We start from the raw sequence: 18,506 nt of genomic DNA on the forward strand, positions 1-18,506 counted from the left end.
GGTCAGCACTGGCACCTCACAGCCCCCGACCCTCCCCCTCCAGGCTGGGAATGCGGCTGAGGAAAGGCAGTGGGGGATGGATGTGGGGGGATGGATCCTGGATAGCCCCGGTGCGGGCACTGTGTCCCCCCAGGGTTCACTGCTCTGTGATGTCACACAGAAGAGAGAAGAGGGAATGTGCTTATTGATGTCCAGCGGTGGTTTATCAAGGATTCGTCAGGAATAAGAGAGTGGCTTGGTGAGGTTCGGGGTGGCAACGAGCACAAGCCAGCACTGGGGGCACAGCAGTGGCACTGGGGGGGGTGGGGGTGGATGGGGCACTCAGCCCCTGCTCAGAGGGATCAGTTGTGTTCCCCCCCCCCCCCAACCCAGTGATGTCCCCAGGAGGGAATAAGGCATGGGAACACTGCAGCACCCATGGGTACCCCCACCACATGCTCAAGGCCCTGAGGGTGATGCGAGCCCTGGGTGGGGGGGGGGGTCCTGTCTCCATCACCCTCCCAGTGCACCCATATTGCCCATTGCCCCCCAGGGCTGCACAAAGCCCATTCCCTTGCATGCCAGGCAGTGCTAGGAGGGGGTCCCAGGGGAGATACAATCCCCATCAGCACCGGGGGGGGGAACAGCTGAGCTGTGCCCCTGTCCTATAGCAACGGGGAACAATGGCCCTGCAGCAAACAGAAGCTGCACCGTGATAACCCGGAGTCATCCGGAGAGGCAGGAAGGAGCCCAGCGAAAGGAAATATTAAATAGAGCAATATAAACACGGCTGGGGAGCAGGAGCTCCACCCCGGTACGGCCCCATAGAAAGGGAACAGCCTTGGGGGTGAGGTGAGCAGAGCGTGGGGCAGCATGGAGAAGAGCAGCTACGGCATGGCCAAGTTTGGGCTGGAGAGCAAACAGGCGATGCCCAAACGGGATTGCGCTTTCTACATGCGTTACGTCTTCCTCTTCACCTCCCTTATCCAGTTCCTCATCATCCTGGGCTTGGTGCTTTTCATGGTGTACGGCAACGCTCACGCTGCCACTGATAAGCACGTCCGGAGGTTGGATGAACAGCTGCAGGAGCAGTACCACAAAATCATCACCTTGAGCGGCCAGAACGCCAACCTGACGCGCACCCTCAACGCCACGCTGAAGGCCAACCAAGGGCTGCAGGGGCAGCTGCAGAAGGTGCAGGGGCAGCTGGAGAAATGCAACAGCAGCCAAGCCCCCATCGGCAACCCCAGGGTGAGAGCTGGAGTTGGGGGGGGGGGGAAGGGGGGCGTGTGTAACCCCTGCTCAGAACCCCAAAGGGATGGGTGAGGATCCTCTGCCTGGGACCCCAGAGAGATGGGTGAGGGGCTGGGGGGGGGGGGGGGCCTCCAACCCATCCCTGGGTGCACTTTGGCTGTGCTGGAGGAGCTCCTGGTGCTGCCATAGGGTAATGGTGGTGGAGGCCATACTGACCCTCATCCCCTTCCTGCCCCCCTCTCCCAACCCCCTGCTTTTCCCCCCCCCCCCCAGCTAGAGGAAATCAGCAGGACCATCTTCTTCCAAAAGGCTCGCTTGGACAAGTGCTACATGACCGCCAACCTCATCAACACCAGCTGCACCAGTAAGGGTCCCCTTCCCAACCCTCTGAGGACCCACAGACCCCCCCACACACCCCCAGAGTCTGTGCACGGGGGTCCCCATTAACCCTCAGGGATCCCATGCACAGCGTATCCCCGGGCTGGGCAGTGCCACGTGGGGAGGATCAGGGTGACGGGTGGGGGTCCCATGGTGCACCCCAACTCTCCACATCCCCATGCAGACGAGAAGATGCAGCTGCAGCAGCAGCTGGACGCGGCGATGCAGCAGAGGAAGATGCTGGGGCAGAGCTGCACCACGGCTGAAACAGCCCTGGGTAAAGCCAAGCAGGAGAAGGAAAGCTGCCAGCTGGAGCTGAAGGCCACGGGTGCTCTCTGTGTCACCACCAAGGCGCACCTGGATCACCTGAAGAGAGAATGCGACACGCTGCGCTCCAACGTGCTGTACAACCTGCGCACCATCAGCATGAGCAACAAGAACTTCGGCTGCAGCCAAGTGGAGGAGCAGCTGAGGCTGCTGATGCATCACATCGAGGAGCTCTTCTCCAGGCAGCAGCAGCACGAGAGCGACTACGTGGGGAAGAGCGTCTGCGACTTGACCTTGCAGCAGTGCCACCTCAATTGCTCCCACGAGAAGCAGGAGCTGGGCAAGAGGCTGCAGGAGGTGCAGCAGCAGCTGCAAGGCAGCCAGGAGGAGAGGAAGAAGCTGCTGGCGGAGAAGGAGAAGCTGAGCAAGGAGCTGGGGGAGAAGAGCAAAGTTGCTGCACAAGCCAACTACTTCAGCGAGCAGCTCAGCCTCTGCATGAGCTCCAAGGTAGGGAGCAGCTGGGCACAGGAGCCCACAACTCAGGGCAAGGGCCAGGGGAAAGCAACACAGACACACAGCCCCAACTCTCCCCTCTGCAGGTGGGCACCTACTACACAGCCCCACGGGTGCCGGGCAGTGCTGTGGGCAGCGTAAGGCCGGGCCCCTTCCCCAGCTCCTATGTGGATGTGTTGCAGAATCAGGGTGAGTTCATCCCCTTATGGGCAATGCCCCACAACTGAGTGCCCCCCCCCCCTCCCCATACTTGAACCCCACTGCTCTCATCCTGCCAGATAAAATCAATACTGAGGAGATCCAGAAGGTGGTGCAGAACGTGCTGGAGCAATACACGGCCATGATGAGGAACCCCAGGTGAGGAGGTGGGCACTGGAGACCCCCCCACACACACACACATAGGGATGGGGCTGACTGTGCTCTCCCTGCAGTGGGTAGCATGAGGAGAGCCGTGGTGAGGGGCTGGAGACCAGCAGGATGAGCCCGGAGCGGCGCTTCCCACAGCACGGATGGAAAACCCCAACCAGGAGAGAGCAGGGAATGAGACCCATCTCCCCCTTCCATCCCCTCCTTCCATCCCCCCCCTCCCCTACTCCCCTTCCCTTCCACTCCCCCCCCAAACCCCAGCCCATACCCATCCATTCCTTCCTCCCTGCTCGGTACCCACGTGTTTGTACCTGGAACTGCTGTGATGGCAGCTGTGAATACAGGCCGTGCTGAGCACTGACACAACTCATTGCGTGTGTGCCTCACTACTGGACTGGGGGGGGGGGGGGGGGAAAGGCCATAGAGAGTGTTTGGGGGAGGGGAGAGAGGGGGCAGGAACATCCCGTCCCACTGCAAAGGTAGCGAGGCTGAGGAAACAGATCAGGAAGAGGGGGAGGCTGTTCCCAGAAGGGGCCGAGCAGAAGCCAAGGATGTAAGGGACTCCCCCAGCACCAAAGGGGGGGGTTGGGGGGGGGGGGTGTCGGGTCAAGGTTCCCCCTGGGGCAGCTGCCATTTCCCCCCCATCCTGCTGCCAAACCCGGAGCTTTCCCCACTATGTAGTTGGGAATTGAGAGCAAAGCTCTCAGCCAAAGCAGAGCCCCCCCCCTCCAATAAAGCCCTGCAGTCCCCCCTTGCCCCCGCTGCCCCCCCCGCCTTTGGCACGCAGGGGCCGAGGCGCAGTGATTTATGGCCGTGCAGTGATTTATGGCCTCGCGTTCCTCTCTTTCCTGTTTAAAAAGCTTTTCCTGACACCCGACACGCCGCAGCCCCGGTCCCGCCACCACCTGCGTGTCACCAACACCACGCGGTGACACCCAGCGCTCCACAGGCCATTGCCGTGTCCTTGTCCCCCCCATCAGCACCTCTGGGTTCCTTTGGGTCGCCCCCCTCCCCCCCCCCATAAGACAAGCAAAGCCACGTGGCAGGGCTGCCCTGATGCATGGCGGCACTGCTGGGAGCCCCAGCTGGGGGGGTGGGAGAACAACAAGAGCCACAGGGACCCCCACCCTTAGAGGGCACCCACCTCCCTGGGGTTGGGACCCCCACACCAGCACCCTTAGGGTACCACGATGGGCCCCATGTCGTGCAATGGGGAGGGGATGCCCAAGGAGGAAGCAGAGGATTTTCCATCACCAACACTCCAGTTCCGTGCGTATCCTCCTGGCCAGGAAGCACGGCCCTTCCCAGCTGCTTTTCCCACGGCTGGGGCTCAGGATGCCCCCCCAGCATGGAGAGCATCACACCCGGCTTAGGGCTGCGGGCACAGGGCAAAGATACAGACCAGCCCAAGGCACCACGGTTTAATAACCCAATGGAACCCCCCCCCCCTCCATCACTTGCCAATGCAGAAGTCCCTGAAGATGACATCAAGGATGTCCTCGGCACCCACGTGCCCTGTGATGCGCCCCAGGTGCCGCCGTGCCAGGCGCAGCTGCTCGGCTGCCATCCCCACGTCCTGCTGCTGCCTGTACAGCGCCAACGCAGCCATGCAGCCATGCAACTGTGTGCTGTGCCGGCTCTGCGTCAGGGTGGGTGAGCCAGCCAGGGGGTCTCCACATCTGGAAGGGTAAATGGGGAAGGGCACAACACCCTGCAGCATCCACCCCCCCCCCCCCACCAAAAACCATCTGTGCACGGATAGGACCGGTGCCATCCCGTGCCCCCCCCCCCTCCCACCCCAGACCTGTGGCACTCACAGCTGTGCCAGCTGCTGCCCCAGCAGCTGTAGGAGGCTGTCGGTGCCTTGGCCTGTCTTGCAGGACAGCAGGGTGGTGGGGGGCAGTGGGGGTCCGTGGGTGCAGGTATCGCACAGAGCCCCCGTGTGCCCCCCCAGTAGGTCGGCCTTGTTGAGAACCAGGATGCAGGGGGTGCGGGGGGGCACCAGGGAGCCCAGGGCAGCCCCCAACTCAGCCGGGTCGGTGGGTACCGTGGTGGCATCCAACACAGCCAGCACCAGGTCTGCACGCTGCAGGCTGTGGGGACACAACCCATGGGGACACAGCTGTATCACTCAGCCCCCCCCCCTCAGTACCACATCCTGCCCTCCCACCCCCCACCCAAGCTCACCAGTCCCGAGCACGGCTGACTCCCTCCTGCTCAATGGGGTCGGTGGCATCACGCAGCCCCGCTGTGTCGCTCAGCACCACAGGGTAACCACTGACATTCAGGGACACCTCCACCACATCCCGTGTGGTCCCCGCCATGGGGGACACGATGGCAGCCGGGCGCTGGCCTGGGGACATGGGGAGGGGAACACAGGGCTCAGGGGGACGACACCAGGGACCCAAAGCCTTATAGCATTGGGGACGTGGCTCTGCCTCAGGTGGGGGGCGGCCGTTTGGAGCCCCCCGTGCCCCACTCACACAGCATGTTGAGCAGGCTGCTCTTGCCCACGTTGGGGGGTCCGGCGATGACGGCGCGGACCCCTGAGCGCAGCAGCTCCCCCCGGCGCCCATCCTGCAGGTGGGCAGCCATCTCCTGCTCCAGCACCTGCACGGCCTCATCCACTGCAGGGACACAGAGATGGGGGTGAGGAAACAGCAGGGTCAGGGCATCCCCAACACCCCTCCTTACCTTGGGACAACACCTCTTCCTCCACGTTGTCATCTTCACTGAAGTCAATGTACGCTTCGATATGAGCGAGGGCCTGGGGTGCGGAATGGGGGTCAGCATAGACAGCTCATATGTCCCCAAGCCCCCCCCCCAGTGCCCCTAAAAGCCCCTACCTGGGTGAGGGTCTCACTCCATCGCTGGTACAGCCTTCCCAGCTCACCCTCCATCTGCCTCAGGGCCTGTTGCCTCTGCGCCTCGGTCTCAGCATGGATGAGATCCCGCAGCCCTTCGGCTGCCGTCAGGTCCAGCTTCCCCCGATGGAAAGCACGGCGGGTGAACTCACCTGGCTCAGCAGGACGGAGCCCAGAGAGGCGCCCTGAGAGCAGCTGTCAGCACCGAGAGGGATGGGGGGGGATATGGGGGGGTGGGGGGGCAAACAAGGGGATGGGGGTGGGAAGGGCTCACCCAGCGCCCGCAGCACTCCGCTCAGCACTGCAGGCCCACCATGCACGTGAAGCTCAGCACAGTCCTCCCCAGTGAAGCTCTGGGGTCCTGCAGGGCATGGGGAGAGCCTTCAATCCCTTGGGGGGTATAAGGGGAGATGGAGAGAGACCCCCAATGGCCACATGGGGTCAGCACAATGGGGTTTGCAGCAGAGAGGGGCTGCAGCCAGCTGGAGTGATGGCCAGACCCCCACTTGGCACCCAGAACTTACACCAACCCCCCTGTCCCACCCCCCCAGACCCCCACTGGGCACCCAAAACCCACACCAGACCCCTGCATCCACCCAATGGACACCCAGACACCCCCCCCTCCCCCCCCAGGTACCCAACAGCCCTTTTCAGGGTCCAAGAAGCCCCCATTGCACAAAGGTACCCCCAACTGAGACCCTCAGAGGGGACCCCCCCCCCATTTCTCCCCCCATCCCCCACCTGGGAACCAGACAACGAGGCCGCGGTCCAGCAGCTCTGCGGTGTGGGGGTCCCGGATGCGCCGCAGGGTCATAACGCGGGGGGGGGGCAATTCGAGGCTCCCGGTAAGGCTGAGTAAAGCCCCCCCACTGCCCGGCCCGCTGGTCCGGATAACGGCCACCCCACAGCGCCCGTGTCCGGAGGAGACGGCAAAGATGGTGTCCCCAGGGACCACCGAGCACAGGCGCTGCGCCCACCTAATTGGGGAGGGGGGCGAGGGGGGGGGGGTTGGAGCCACATCCAATATAGGCTTATGGAAGTGCAACGACCCCCAACCCCATTCAACCAACAGCATCCCCCCCCCCCATCCCATACACAGGAGCGTGTCCCCCCCCCCCCCCCCCATTACACTCTATGTACCCCCTCCCCTTACAACACCCATTCCTAGGGCTGCACCCCCTCCCCACGCCCCCTGCATCGCGGTACCCCGCCCATCGGAGCACCCTCCCCCAAGACACACCCCTCCCAACGCCATATTCCCCCCCCCCCCCATTAAGGTCATTAAGGTGCCCTCCCCCCACCCCAAGGTGCCCCCACCTCCGTCCCACCGCGCTCAGCGCCCTCCGCAGCGCCATGCTGCGCCAAGCCCCGCCCACCCCGGCTAAACCACGCCCACTCCGATCACGCCACGCCCCCACCAACCACGCCCCCACGCCCCGCTTCCGCGCCACCGATTGGTTGTCTGCTGAGGAGAGGCGGGCTTTAAGCTTCAAGCCTATTTCTGATTGGTTCGAGGCGGGGGGATTGACGTCAGGCCCGCCTGAGGCTGTTTGCGGGCCTCGCTTCCGCCCTCATGCTGCCAGCTTTGGGGGGGGGAGGGGGAGGGGGGAAGCGGGGACATGGCGGGGAGACAAAGGAGGGGGGGGGGAGGGGGGGGATAAAGGAGGGATACGGGCGGGGATGGAGGAGAGAGAAGGATGGAGGGATGCGGGAGGGATTCTAAGCCCCATCATTGCCCCCCCCCCAGCCCCATTGGACACACTGCACCCCCCCCCCTGGGGTCCCCATCACCCCCCTGACCCACCCTGCAGGCCCTTAATGGGGATATAGACCCTGCTGAGGGGTCCGGCTATGGGGGGGGGGGGGGTTCAGGGAGTCCCTAAATGGGATGGGGTGGTACGGAGACCCGGCCCAGTCTATATGCTAATGTATGCTAATGTATGCTAATGTATGCTAATGTATGCTAATGTTTGAGGCCGAACCGCAGCTGGATGGGGGGGGGGGGGTGGGTGGGGGGGCGGTGGCCGTTTGGCACCAATGGACAGTACTGGTAGACAGAGCCGGCCCCAAAATAGCCACAGAGCCCGGGGGGGGGGCACGACCCTGTATGGGATCCCCACGGCCCGATATGACATTGCCACGGGAAGGGCAGTGGGATGCACTGTGCCCCCCCCCCCATCCTATCTATGGCACTGAGGGGAGGTCTGGGGGATTCCTGGCCCCCCATGGAGTGTGGGCTGTGGGTTGGGGGTGGGGAGGGATCCCAAATGTCAGCAGGGCAGTGCGTGGCCCCGATCGGGTTACCTGCGTGCCCCCCCCCCCATATACACACCCTAAAATAGCCGCTTGAGCCCGAGCTGGGCGCTGTGCCTGCGGGTGGGGGGGAACATGGGATGGGGGAGCGGGGGGGGGCTGGGTGAAGGGGAACGGGGGTAAGGATTTGGGGTGCAGAGGCAGCGGGAGGGAAGGGGGGGGTCCAGGAGGGGATGGGGGATGCTGGGGGCACAGCGGTGGGATAACGGCTGGCGGGGGGGGAGGGATGGGGGGTTGCAGGCTCTGAAGGGGGGGGTGCAGCCGTCGGGGCCCCCATTCTGGCGCTGCCATCCAACCAATGCTGCGGGGCCGAAGCGCGGCGCTCCGCCGCCTTTGTCCCTCCTCCTCCTCCTCCCGTCCGGGCGCGGCGGCGGTTCGGGCGGTTCGGGTGGCTCCGACCCCGTAGCGGTCCCCATGCGGCGGCCCCCGCCGAGCCCCCGCCGCGCCCGGAGCCCCGCATCATGCCCGAACCGCCCGCGGCACCGCACGACGGAGAGCGGCCCCGGAGGGCCCCGCCTGGGGAAGAACGGACGGAGCCGGCGGCCCCGGGGGGGGTCTTGGGTAGGTGGCAACGGGGATGAGGAGGGGGGGGGGAAGGGACGTACGGAACCGAGATGTGGGTTTGGGGAGATAGGAGTTGGGGGGGGGGGGCGCGGAGCCGCTCCTTGCGGTTCAATGCGGCGCGGCCGCTCCGGGCAGCGCTGCGGTCCGGAGGGGTCCTGATGCGCCCTCCGTTCATGCCAGGGGGGTCCGTGCTGGGCCCGGCACAGCGCTGGGCTCCCCGCTCCCTACACCCGGTTCGGGGGGTCCGCCAGACTCTGTGACCCCCCCCCCCCCGTGCCCCTCCCGGACAGGCTGCGTGCAAAGCGCCGTGTGTGCGGGAAGACAGCAGCGACCCCCCCGGCCCTCGGGCAGCTGTGCCCCCTCCTTACCATGTGGCCCCCCCCCACCCCAGGGAAGGACCATCATCTGCCCCCCCTCCAGCCAGGTCCCTGCCTCCCCCACCCCCCCCCGCGACCTCCCCAGGGCCGGGTGGGGGCGGGGGCTGCGGGATGAAGGCTTTGTCAGCGGGTCCCCGCGGCGGGTGACACCGAGCTTGGCGACACCAGCGGGGATGCGGCCGTGTTGGGACGAGGGGATTCGTGGTGGGAGCGTGACCCACTTTGTGCCCCCCCCCGCGGTACCGCCCGGTGCTCCCGATGCGCTCCGCGGGGCGGCGGGTGGCAGCGGTTCGGTACCCGGAGCCCTGCGGCTGCGGTGACCTTACCCCAAGGTGAGCGGTGGCTGCGGGAATGGGGGGGCTCCGGGTGGGGGGGGGGGGGGGGGGCTGCGATGTCCCCACACTGCAGGGTGGCACCGGGAGGGACATGGAGCAGGAATGGCCCCACGGCTGGAGGAGGGGGCAGCAACGTTCCCCACCCCCCTCCCTGTCACCTTCAAGTGGACAAAGCCCGTGCTGGGACCCCTCTGCAGCCCCCTCATGACCCCACACCACCAACCCATGGCTCTGTGGGGCAGCGTGGTGCCACGGAGGTTGTGCCACAGTCACACATGTGGCACTGTGGGGTCACACGCATGGCATGGCATGGCACACGTGTGTGTGTGGTGCATGCGTGCACACAACGCTGGCTCTGTGCCCCCCCGGTGCCCCCTCCCCACACGTCCCTTTGTGGGCATCAATAATACAGCAGCATTGAATCATCCCCATCCGTGCCCCAGCACAGGGGTCCCAATGAGCTCGGGGGTCCCAGTGTATGGCAGTGTGGATGAGGCAGAGTTTGGGGGGGGTCCCAGAGTCACCCCATCCCCAGCTGAAGCTGCTTCCCCGGTGCCATCCCAGCTCTGCAGCTGTGTTGGAGCTGACAATGCAATGCTTGTGCAAGGCCTTGCACCACCCCCAGGGCCGTCCCTGTATGTGGGGTGGGTGAGTGGTGCCCCCACATAGGATCTGCCCCTCCACCCCTTCTGGCCGTCAGCCCGGCGCCGTCCTGGTCCTGCACCCACAGCGCACAGCAGTGGCATAGGAGATGAGTTTGCTGGGTCTCAGCTGGGCTGCTGGGATGGGGGGCACGGAACTGGGCTGGGCTGGGGCCTGGTGTGCGTCCCAGTGCAGTACCTGGTGCAGGACCTGATGCAGGTCTCGGTGTACATCCCACTGTTTGTCCCTATGTACCATCCTGCATGTCTGGCATTTCCTGCTTGGTGTGTGTAGGATTTCCGGTGCCCCATAACCTTCCCTGCCCTGGGGGCAAGCAGTGACGTCCCTGCTCAGTTGCAGAAGGGGAAACTGAGGCACGGAGGTGGCTGGGAGCTGACAGCGGGCAGTGGGACCCATTGGCTCTGTGGGGCCTCATCCTGCCCCACAGCCAGGCTGGGATGTGAGGGGTCCCCATGCACCGCAATGGGGACGCTGAGCAGCGGGACAGCAATGCCCCCCATCACAGCCACCCCAGAGCAAGACAGATGCTGGGTACCATCTGGGGGGGGGGACAAGGGGACCCTGGGGACCATCCCCATCCCTACGCATCACCACCACACGGGGCCTCCCCACGTTTCCATGGCGACAGGCTGCTTTTTCGCTCCCCCCCCATTTTTGCTGCCGTTTCCCATCTCCCGGCGCTGCGGCCGCATTGGATCCCAGCACCACTGTGGGGCTGCAGGCAGAGGTGAGCTGAAGGGGGGTGGGGGGCTGTGGGGGGGGGGCTGTGCCATGCCATGCCTGGCCATGTGTCACCTCCTGCAGCTGTCAGGGCTTTTTCAGGCACCCAGAGGAGAAACCTGAGCTACGGCCACTGCTGTCCCTGTTCCCATTGCGGCTGTGCTGGCAGCCGACCCATCACTGTGGGGTTGTGGGGTTATGGGGTTATGGGGTGTGTGATGGGGGTGACGGAGCCATTTGGTTCCTTACAGACAAGCTTTTTGGGAAGCGACTGCTCCAAGCCGGGCGCTACATCATGTCCCACAAAGCCTGGATGAAGACGGTGCCCACCGAGAACTGCGACGTGCTTATGACCTTCCCAGGTACAAAGAGGGGGCAGGGGACCGGGAACACAGAGCTCCACAGAGCCGTGGATCAGAGGTGGGGATGTGGGCACAGGGCTGTGGACATATCAGTGCCCACCATCCCTTACAGACACCACAGATGACCATACATTGCTTTGGCTGTTGAACCACATCCGCCTCGGCATCCCCGAGCTCATCGTGCAGGTGCGGCACCATAAGCACACCCGCGCCTACGCCTTCTTCGTCACCGCCACCTACGAGAGGTACGTGTGCTCCCACCCCCCCCTCCCTGTTGTCATCCCCCCCCTCTACCCCCCCATTGCACCCCCATCCCCATTGCACCCCCATCCCCATTGCACCCCCATCCCCTCTCTGCAGTTTGCTGCGTGGGGCTGATGAGATCGGGCTGAGGAAACCGGTGAAGGCTGAGTTTGGGGGCGGCATGAGGAGCTTCTCCTGCGAGGAGGATTACATCTATGAGAACATTGAGAATGAGCTTTACTTCTTCACCTCTCAGGTGGGATGGGGGTCCTGGGCAGGGATGTGGGAAGGAGATGGGTCCTCTCCCCCTCTCCAAAAAGGGGACTGAGGTCCCCAATGCTGGGGACAAAATAGGTCTGGAGGGGGGGGAAGGACCAAGGCAGGGGGGATGTGGGTGTCACATTTGGGGTGCTGGGGTTCTGTGCCCCCAAAGCTCACCCCTCTGCGGTGCCACAGGAAAGGCAAAACATCATCAGGTATTGGCTGGAGAACCTGCGGGCCAAGCAGGGGGAGGCGCTGCACAACATTCACTTCCTGGAGGGACAGCCCATCAGTGAGTATGGCACAGCATGGCACAGTATGGTACGGCACAGAATGGCACATTATGGCACATTATGGCACAATATGGTGCAGCTCCCCCTGCCCACCCACCTCCCTGCTGTGCCACGGCAGCACATCCCTGCTGTCCCCAGGGGTTCCCTGTCCCTGCTGGTGTCCCCATTCCTGCAGCACACAGGGATGATGAACACGGGCACAGCATGCACACGGCGCAGTCACCAGGGTTAGACATGGGGTCCTCACGTGGCACCGAGCCCCCCCTCCATGCAATACCTTCATCCCAACCCGCTCCATGCTGGGGGGAGGGGGGAGGGGACAGCAGTGTCCCAGCCTCACCCCCCACCCGCGGCGCAGTCCCGGAGCTGGCGGCCCGCGGCGTCATCCAGCAGGTCTTCCCACTGCATGAGCAGAGGATCCTCAAGAGGCTGATGAAGTCATGGGTGCAGGCGATCTGCGAGGCTCAGCCACTCGGTGAGGGAAAATGGGGGAGGAAATGGGATGGAAATGGGGGTTCTGAGGGTCCTGGCCCTACTCACGTCCCCTCGGTCCATACAGATGAGATCTGTGATTACTTTGGGGTGAAGATCGCCATGTACTTCGCCTGGCTCGGCTTCTACACCTCGGCCATGGTGTATCCTGCTGTGTTCGGCTCCATCCTCTACACCTTCACTGAGAGCGACCAGGTCAGCAAACCCCAACACTGTGGGGGCTGGAGGGGGGGATCCCATCAGCAGAGCTGCTCCCAGTCCCATCAGCTGCTGCACAGCATCCCAACCCTCGGCACCGGGGTCGGAACTGCTTGGCCCCCCCAGGACCGTGGCTGTGGGGGGGTGGGAGGGGAGTGACCCCATTGCTGTCCCCCTGCAGACCAGCCAGGACATCTGCTGTGTGGTGTTTGCCATCTTCAACGTCGTTTGGGCCACGCTCTTCCTGGAGGAGTGGAAGCGCCGTGGGGCAGAGTTTGCCTATAAGTGGGGAACGCTGGACACCCCCGCAGAGTCCATCGAGGAGCCGAGGCCACAGTTCAGGGTGAGAAGGGGGGGATTCCATGATGCCGGAGGGGTTCCTATGATGATGGGGGTCATAGCATCGTGTCCTCCATCAGGGGGTGAAGAGGATCAGCCCCGTGACCAGCGCCGAGGAGTTCTACTATCCACCCTGGAAGCGGCTGCTGTTCCAGTGCCTGGTCAGCCTGCCCGTCTGCCTCGCCTGCCTCTCCTTCGTCTTCCTCGTCATGCTGGGCTGCTTTCAGCTCCAGGTGGGGCTGGGGTCGTTTAGTCACATCGGTGGGGGGGATGGAGGGGGTCACCGGCCCAGAGCCGACCCCATTTGGTGATCCCATTCCCATAGGAGCTCGTGCTGAGTGTCAAGGAGCTGCCCCGCATCCTTCGCTTCCTGCCCAAAATCGTGCTGGCCGTCATTGTCACGACCTGCGACGAGGTTTACAAGAAGATCGCCTATTGGCTGAATGATATGGGTGTGTGGGGCCGGGGGGGGGTTGGGGAGGGGACGTAGGGGTAGGGGGGCAACAGTGGGAGACCCTCCTGACCTCAAACCCTTTGGCTTTGCAGAAAATTACCGCCTGCAGAGTGCCTACGAGAAACACCTCATCATCAAAATCGTCCTGGTAAGATGGAGGGGGGGGGGGGGGGTACAGGGGGTGAGGAGGGGTCTTGCTGTCCCTCCATCCCACATTAACCACCCCCTTCCCCCCTCCCCCCCCCCCACCCCGCCTTGTATCCCACAGTTTCAGTTTGTAAATTCATACCTAAGTCTTTTCTACATCGGTTTCTACCTCAAAGACATGGAGCGGCTGAAGGAGGTGAGGGGCCACGCGGGGGCAGCGAGGAGCCCCCCCGTCCCACCCTGGGTGCACACAGACGGACATCCTTGAGCCAGCAGCGCCCGCGCCCCCCCAACCCTTTCCCCTACCCCCCCCACCCCCGGGTCCCCGCATGCTGCAGTGGGGCCGAGCGGCCGCTGACGGCGTCTCTCTGTCTGTGTCTGTCCGTCCGTCCGTCTGTCCCTTCCGCAGCTCCTGCTCATCTTCTCTCTGTCCCAAAGCCTCGTGCGCCAGCTCAAAGAGGCGCTCCTCCCCTTCATCCTCCTCCACCTCCACCTCTCCCTCATCTTCCTTAAGGGCCTCCTGGGCTTTTGCTGGAGACTGGGAGTATCCAAAGTAGGAGCGGGGAGGGCGGGCGTCGTGCATGCTGCCATGATCCCCCCCCACCTCGACCCCAGCCCTGGGGCTCCCATCCCCACCTCGGTGGCATCGGTGATGTCGTGGTGACACCGAGGGGACGCCAGGGATGGGTACCCTGCCCTGCGGGGATGCCGCGGGGATGGGGTCGGGAGGGGGGATGTGAGGGTGGTGGCACCCCCTGGTGACAGCGCTGTCCCCGCAGATGCTGGCCACGCTGCTGATCACACGGCAGTTCCTGCAGAACGTCAAGGAGGTGTCGCAGCCCCACTTGTATCGCCGATTGCGCCGGGGGGAGCTCAGCCTGCACAACCTCCGTGAGCTGTCCCACGCCGTCCTCCGCCTGCTCGCCCACCCCCGCGCACCGCCGGCTGCCGGAGCAGCCCACGAGGGGTCGAGGGGGGAGAAGAAGTGTCTGAATGGAGGCTGCGGGGTGCCCGAGGAGGAGGAGGAGGAGGAAGAACGTCGGGAGTCGGATTCGGAGGATGAGAGCGTGCTGGACTGTGGGCTGAAGCTGAAGAAGGTGAGCTTCATTGAGAAGGCGGAACGGCGAGGCACCGAGCCCTGCAGCAACGAGGAGGAGAGCTTCCTGGAGGAGGGCAGCCCCACCATGGTGGAGAAAGGCATGGATCCCGCCTCCGTCTTCGAGCTGGGTGATGATGAGGATGATGCTGAAGGCCCCCCAGGTAGCCCGGCCAAGGCAGCGGAGCCGGCCACAGGCCCACGGGTCACCCGGAGGAGGAGAGAGGAAGAGGAGGGTGAGGAGGAAGGGCGCAGGCGGAACCGGGCGTCATGGATTGATCCACCCGAGGAGGATTATTCGACACAGCTGACACAGGCGGAGGTGGAGAGCTGCATGAAGAAGTATGAGGTGAGCGGGCAGGATGGTGTGGTGCAGCATGGAGCATCCTCCTGGTCCCGCTGCCACACGCTGCTCCTCACAGAACCACAGATGGGTCGGGTCGGAAGGGTCCTTAAAGATCATAGAACCATGGGATGGTTGAGTTGGAAGGGTCCTTAAAGATCATAGAACATGGGATGGTTGAGTTGGAGAGGTCCTTAAGGATCACAGAACTGTGGGATGGTTGGATTGGAAAGGACCTTAAAGATCACAGAACATGGGATGGTTGAGTTGGAAAGGTGCTTAAAGATCATAGAACCATAGGATGGATGGGTTGGAAGGGTCCTTAAAGATCATCCACTTCCATTCCCTGCCATGGGATGGGTGCCCCCCACCAGACCAGGTTGCCCATGGGTCCATCCAGCCCTACCTGGAACCTCTTCCTCCTCCTACCAGGACACCTTCCAGGACTACCAGGAGATGTTCATCCAGTTTGGCTACGTGGTGCTCTTCTCCTCTGCCTTCCCACTGGCCGCCATGTGTGCGCTGGTCAACAACATCATCGAGATTCGCAGTGATGCCTTCAAACTGTGCACGGGGCTGCAGCGGCCCTTCGGGCAGCGGGTGGAGAGCATCGGGCAGTGGCAGGTCAGTTGGGGGCCACAGAGGGCTGGCATGGCCACAGGACTCACGCTTATCACCAGTGCTGTGCCTCTTGCAGAAGGTGATGGAGGCCATGGGCGTGTTGGCCATCGTGGTCAACTGCTACCTGATTGCGCAGTGCGGGCAGCTGCAGAGGCTCTTCCCTTGGCTCAGCCCGGAAGGAGCCATCATCTCGGTGGTGGTGCTGGAGGTAGGGCAGTGTCAATGTAGGGTCTCCCATTTGGGGAGGGGACATCAGGGTGCTCAGCGCTCACCCCATGTCCCTGCAGCACTTCGCCCTGCTGCTGAAGTACGTCATCCAAGTGGCCATCCCTGACATCCCCGCATGGGTGGCCGAGGAGATGGCCAAGCTGGAGTACCAGCGCCGCGAGGCCTTCAAGGTAGGTGTCACCGTGGGTGATGGGGACACGTGGGCTGTCCCCACGGCATCCCCATCCCGACGTGCTCCCGCCGGCAGAAGCACGAGCGCCAGGCCCAGCACCACTTCCAGCAGCAGCAGCGGCGCAAGCGGGAGGAGGAGGAGCGGCAGCGGCACGCCGAGTACCAGGCACGCAAGGAGCGCGAGGCCAACCGTGATGAGGCCAAGGCTGAGGCTGCCGGGCAGGACCCGGCCCATGAGAAGAGCCAGAGCAAAGGGAAGGGCTCCGGCGGGTCCTCCACGCATGGCTCTGACAAGCCCAAGAGGCCCAGCTCGCTGTTGGCCACCAATAACGTCATGAAGCTGAAGCAGATCATCCCTCTGCAGGGCAAATTCCTCTCCGGGGGAGCTGGGCCGGGCAGCACGGCCGCCAGGTCCCCCCAATCCCCCACCAGCAGCGATAACAAACTCCCCGGCTTCCTCAGCTTCAAGTTCCTGAAATCCCCTGAAACCAAGAGGGACGCGGCCACCGAAAAGGTGCAGTCACCCACCAAGCCATTCAACCCCGGCAAGCTCTTCAACTTCGGCAAGTCTGAAGGGACCGGCAGCAACGGGGCCACCGCCTCCCCCCAGCCCCGTGCTGGCCCTTCTGCAGATGGGGGCGAGAGGCCGGGCCCCAGCAAGTCCCACCTCAATGGGGCTCCAGAGGATGGAGCCCGTGAGGAGCCGGAGCCACGAGCAGAGGAGGAGAGTGGGGGCTACAGACTCTGAGCCGGGCATGCCGGCCCCTCCATCGCATCCCTCTGCTGGGACCCATCACAAGCCCATGGAGGTCCAGCGGTGCCTGGGATGGAGCATCCCCTCCTGCAGCACCAACGGGCAATGCTCCGTGCCCACCATCCCCAGGAGCTCATCCAAGGAGGATTCGGTGTCCCCAGACCCGCAGAGCTCCAAGGGGCGCAGCTCGGTCCGCTCCAGAGGGATGGACGGCAGCGAGGAGCCCGATTCACCCGTGCCTACAGCCATCGCTGCGTCCCGCTGCACCACGGGGACGGTGCAGTGCCGAGAGCGGCCGGGAGGGATGGGGTGAGCAGCGAGTGCCGGCTGCTGCGTCCCCAAGGCACGGGCGGCATTTCTTGCACTAAAACCCAAACAAAACCCCAATGCGAGCGACTCTGCCATTTTTCATGCAATGGCTGCAGGCGGCGGAGATGAGAGCTCGGAGCAGCCTGGACATGCAACGCTCCCTTCGCCCTTCTCTGCTTTCCTATTTCGTGGAATTATTTTGCAATAAGGCACTCGCGCACGGACGCACGCTGGAGCCTTGGGAGGAGGAGGGGTGGGAGGGTGGGGGCACGCGGTTGGGGGGTGGGAGCAGCTTTGCTTCTGGCGAGGTGGAGGATTCGCTGGGTGTAGCGTTAGTGCTTTGGCAGCCACCAGCCCCGAGGGGAGGGGGCTGCCCACGGCTCCGCTGGGCGCTGCTTCGCTTTAGGGCATGGGGAGGGGGCGGCCCCGCACCCCCAGCCCTGCTGACTGCCCCCGCCGAGCCACCCACCATCTCCAAAGCAAACAGGGGGAAAGGAGGGTTCTGGGGTGGTCACCCCATCCCCATCACTGTGCCTGGCCCAAGGCCTGGGCTGCAGAAATGTCAGGTTGTTCCCCCCTTCCCCATCTCGGTGTATTTCTTCCTTTCATTTTTGAATCAAGCCATCAAGACAGCAATAAGGCTGGGGCAGCGCTGAGGCTCCGAGCTCTGCTCACTGTGCAGCAGGACCAGGGCTGTGCCATGGCCACACTGCTGTGCTCCCCATGCCAAGCCCTGAGAGGCACAGCAGGCAGAACAGCCCCCCACCATCACACAGAACCAGGCGCCACGTTCCTTCCCTCCCTGCTGCCCCCGCAGAGGATTTCTGGGGTGAGAGGAGGAAAAGGGGAGCAGGCAAACAGGGCGCAGTGCGTGGCAGGGCAGCACCCAGAGCACGGAGCAGGGGTACCGGTGACCCCATTGCTGTTATGCCCTGGATGCCAGGAGGTGCAGAGCCCCCCTGTCCCTCCCCCTTTTTCCACTCACCATTTCATTGCTCTGCTTCCTCCCGGGTTGGGCTCACCAGGTCAGCTCTAGCTCAAAACGCGCTGCTCTTAAACTGAGTTTTGCTTGCCCTTTTTCCCTCGTGGCAGTAACAGTCCTGGCACAACAGCCTATTCCTGCTCCATTCAGCAGAGGACAGGGCCCCTCATCCAGGGCACTTCTCAACGTTTCCTCTATACAAAATACTTCTCCAGCAGCCTCCTGTCTGCTATCTCACTTCTGGGCAGTTACTGTATAAAAGAGGGAACTGTTTCTTTGGTTTTTCTTCCCCTGCTGCGTGCTACTTCTTCGGCAACTGGAAGAAACGAAGGGGGGGGGGGGGGGGTTATTTATTTCTTTTTAATTTATTGTCATATTTTTGTAAAAACCTGCAGAAATGCAATAAAAGTATATTTCAACAAGCTTGAGGCGAGTGCTGAGTTACTTTCCTATTGGATCTGTGCTTGGGGAGCGAGCCCTGGTGCTGCTACGGGGGGGGGACAGGGGACAAGAAGGGACATAGAAGGGACATCAGTGGTGCTGTCACCCCTCTCAGGCCCCCAACACTGGGCAAAACTTGGAGGCAGTGACACATGGATGAGCCCCATGGGTGCAGCTCT

The 18,506-nt window shown here is 63.5% G+C and overlaps 3 protein-coding genes across 8 annotated transcripts; 2 read left to right on the top strand and 1 right to left on the bottom strand.

The window, feature by feature from the left end:
• The first annotated feature begins 787 nt into the window (after positions 1-787).
• PLVAP (plasmalemma vesicle associated protein) lies at positions 788-3,126 on the top strand. 2 transcript variants are annotated; one of them, XM_072357616.1, is made up of 6 exons: positions 788-1,230; positions 1,507-1,597; positions 1,796-2,385; positions 2,478-2,580; positions 2,670-2,748; positions 2,823-3,126. In XM_072357616.1, the coding sequence occupies exons 1-6, from the start codon at positions 853-855 to the stop codon at positions 2,827-2,829; spliced, it is 1,248 nt and encodes a 415-aa protein (XP_072213717.1). In that variant the 5' UTR covers positions 788-852; the 3' UTR covers positions 2,830-3,126. The 2 variants fall into 2 exon arrangements, with proteins under 2 accessions (XP_072213717.1, XP_072213719.1); XM_072357618.1 differs by having other exon boundaries at positions 2,670-2,756; positions 2,823-2,928.
• A 1,002-nt stretch (positions 3,127-4,128) lies between these two features.
• Positions 4,129-6,994, bottom strand: GTPBP3 (GTP binding protein 3, mitochondrial). Its single transcript, XM_072357550.1, has 9 exons — positions 6,939-6,994; positions 6,363-6,598; positions 5,896-5,982; positions 5,604-5,806; positions 5,452-5,524; positions 5,241-5,384; positions 4,945-5,110; positions 4,575-4,850; positions 4,129-4,436 (listed from the first exon to the last, which is right to left on the bottom strand). Exons 1-9 carry the CDS (start codon positions 6,974-6,976, stop codon positions 4,211-4,213), a joined length of 1,449 nt encoding a protein of 482 aa, XP_072213651.1. The 5' UTR covers positions 6,977-6,994; the 3' UTR covers positions 4,129-4,210.
• Positions 6,995-8,282: 1,288 nt separating this feature from the next.
• On the top strand, positions 8,283-18,312 carry ANO8 (anoctamin 8). 5 transcript variants are annotated; one of them, XM_072357546.1, is made up of 18 exons: positions 8,283-8,495; positions 10,845-10,955; positions 11,068-11,200; positions 11,316-11,454; positions 11,655-11,751; positions 12,111-12,227; positions 12,312-12,439; positions 12,624-12,785; positions 12,862-13,014; positions 13,107-13,233; positions 13,328-13,383; positions 13,504-13,578; positions 13,792-13,935; positions 14,162-14,827; positions 15,254-15,445; positions 15,519-15,650; positions 15,730-15,840; positions 15,918-18,306. In XM_072357546.1, exons 1-18 carry the CDS (start codon positions 8,396-8,398, stop codon positions 16,587-16,589), a joined length of 3,315 nt encoding a protein of 1,104 aa, XP_072213647.1. In that variant the 5' UTR covers positions 8,283-8,395; the 3' UTR covers positions 16,590-18,306. The 5 variants fall into 5 exon arrangements, with proteins under 5 accessions (XP_072213647.1, XP_072213650.1, XP_072213645.1 ...); XM_072357544.1 differs by lacking the exon at positions 8,283-8,495 and adding an exon at positions 10,477-10,600; XM_072357549.1 differs by lacking the exon at positions 13,792-13,935 and having other exon boundaries at positions 8,284-8,495; positions 15,918-18,312.
• Positions 18,313-18,506: the final 194 nt, after the last annotated feature.

Source organism: Excalfactoria chinensis, chromosome 26 (assembly GCF_039878825.1).
Source record: "Excalfactoria chinensis isolate bCotChi1 chromosome 26, bCotChi1.hap2, whole genome shotgun sequence".
NCBI lineage: Eukaryota > Metazoa > Chordata > Aves > Galliformes > Phasianidae > Excalfactoria > Excalfactoria chinensis.

What these genes read in the sequence shown, in the direction of transcription:
- GTPBP3 (XM_072357550.1), bottom strand. Translation starts at nt 6,976, where the DNA reads ATGGCGCTGCGGAGGGCGCTGAGCGCGGTGGGACGGAG. An exon ending in GGAGTGAGACCCTCACCCAG is followed by an intron (nt 5,525 to 5,603) that starts GTAGGGGCTTTT and finishes TCCGCACCCCAG; the next exon opens with GCCCTCGCTCATATCGAAGC. An exon ending in GGGCAGCAGCTGGCACAGCT is followed by an intron (nt 4,437 to 4,574) that starts GTGAGTGCCACA and finishes TTACCCTTCCAG; the next exon opens with ATGTGGAGACCCCCTGGCTG.
- PLVAP (XM_072357616.1), top strand. Translation starts at nt 853, where the DNA reads ATGGAGAAGAGCAGCTACGGCATGGCCAAGTTTGGGCTGGAGAGCAAA. An exon ending in GCCTCTGCATGAGCTCCAAG is followed by an intron (nt 2,386 to 2,477) that starts GTAGGGAGCAGC and finishes TCCCCTCTGCAG; the next exon opens with GTGGGCACCTACTACACAGC. An exon ending in GGATGTGTTGCAGAATCAGG is followed by an intron (nt 2,581 to 2,669) that starts GTGAGTTCATCC and finishes TCATCCTGCCAG; the next exon opens with ATAAAATCAATACTGAGGAG.
- ANO8 (XM_072357544.1), top strand. Translation starts at nt 10,492, where the DNA reads ATGGCGACAGGCTGCTTTTTCGCTCCCCCCCCATTTTTGCTGCCGTTT. An exon ending in TCATCATCAAAATCGTCCTG is followed by an intron (nt 13,384 to 13,503) that starts GTAAGATGGAGG and finishes TGTATCCCACAG; the next exon opens with TTTCAGTTTGTAAATTCATA. An exon ending in TCTCGGTGGTGGTGCTGGAG is followed by an intron (nt 15,651 to 15,729) that starts GTAGGGCAGTGT and finishes ATGTCCCTGCAG; the next exon opens with CACTTCGCCCTGCTGCTGAA.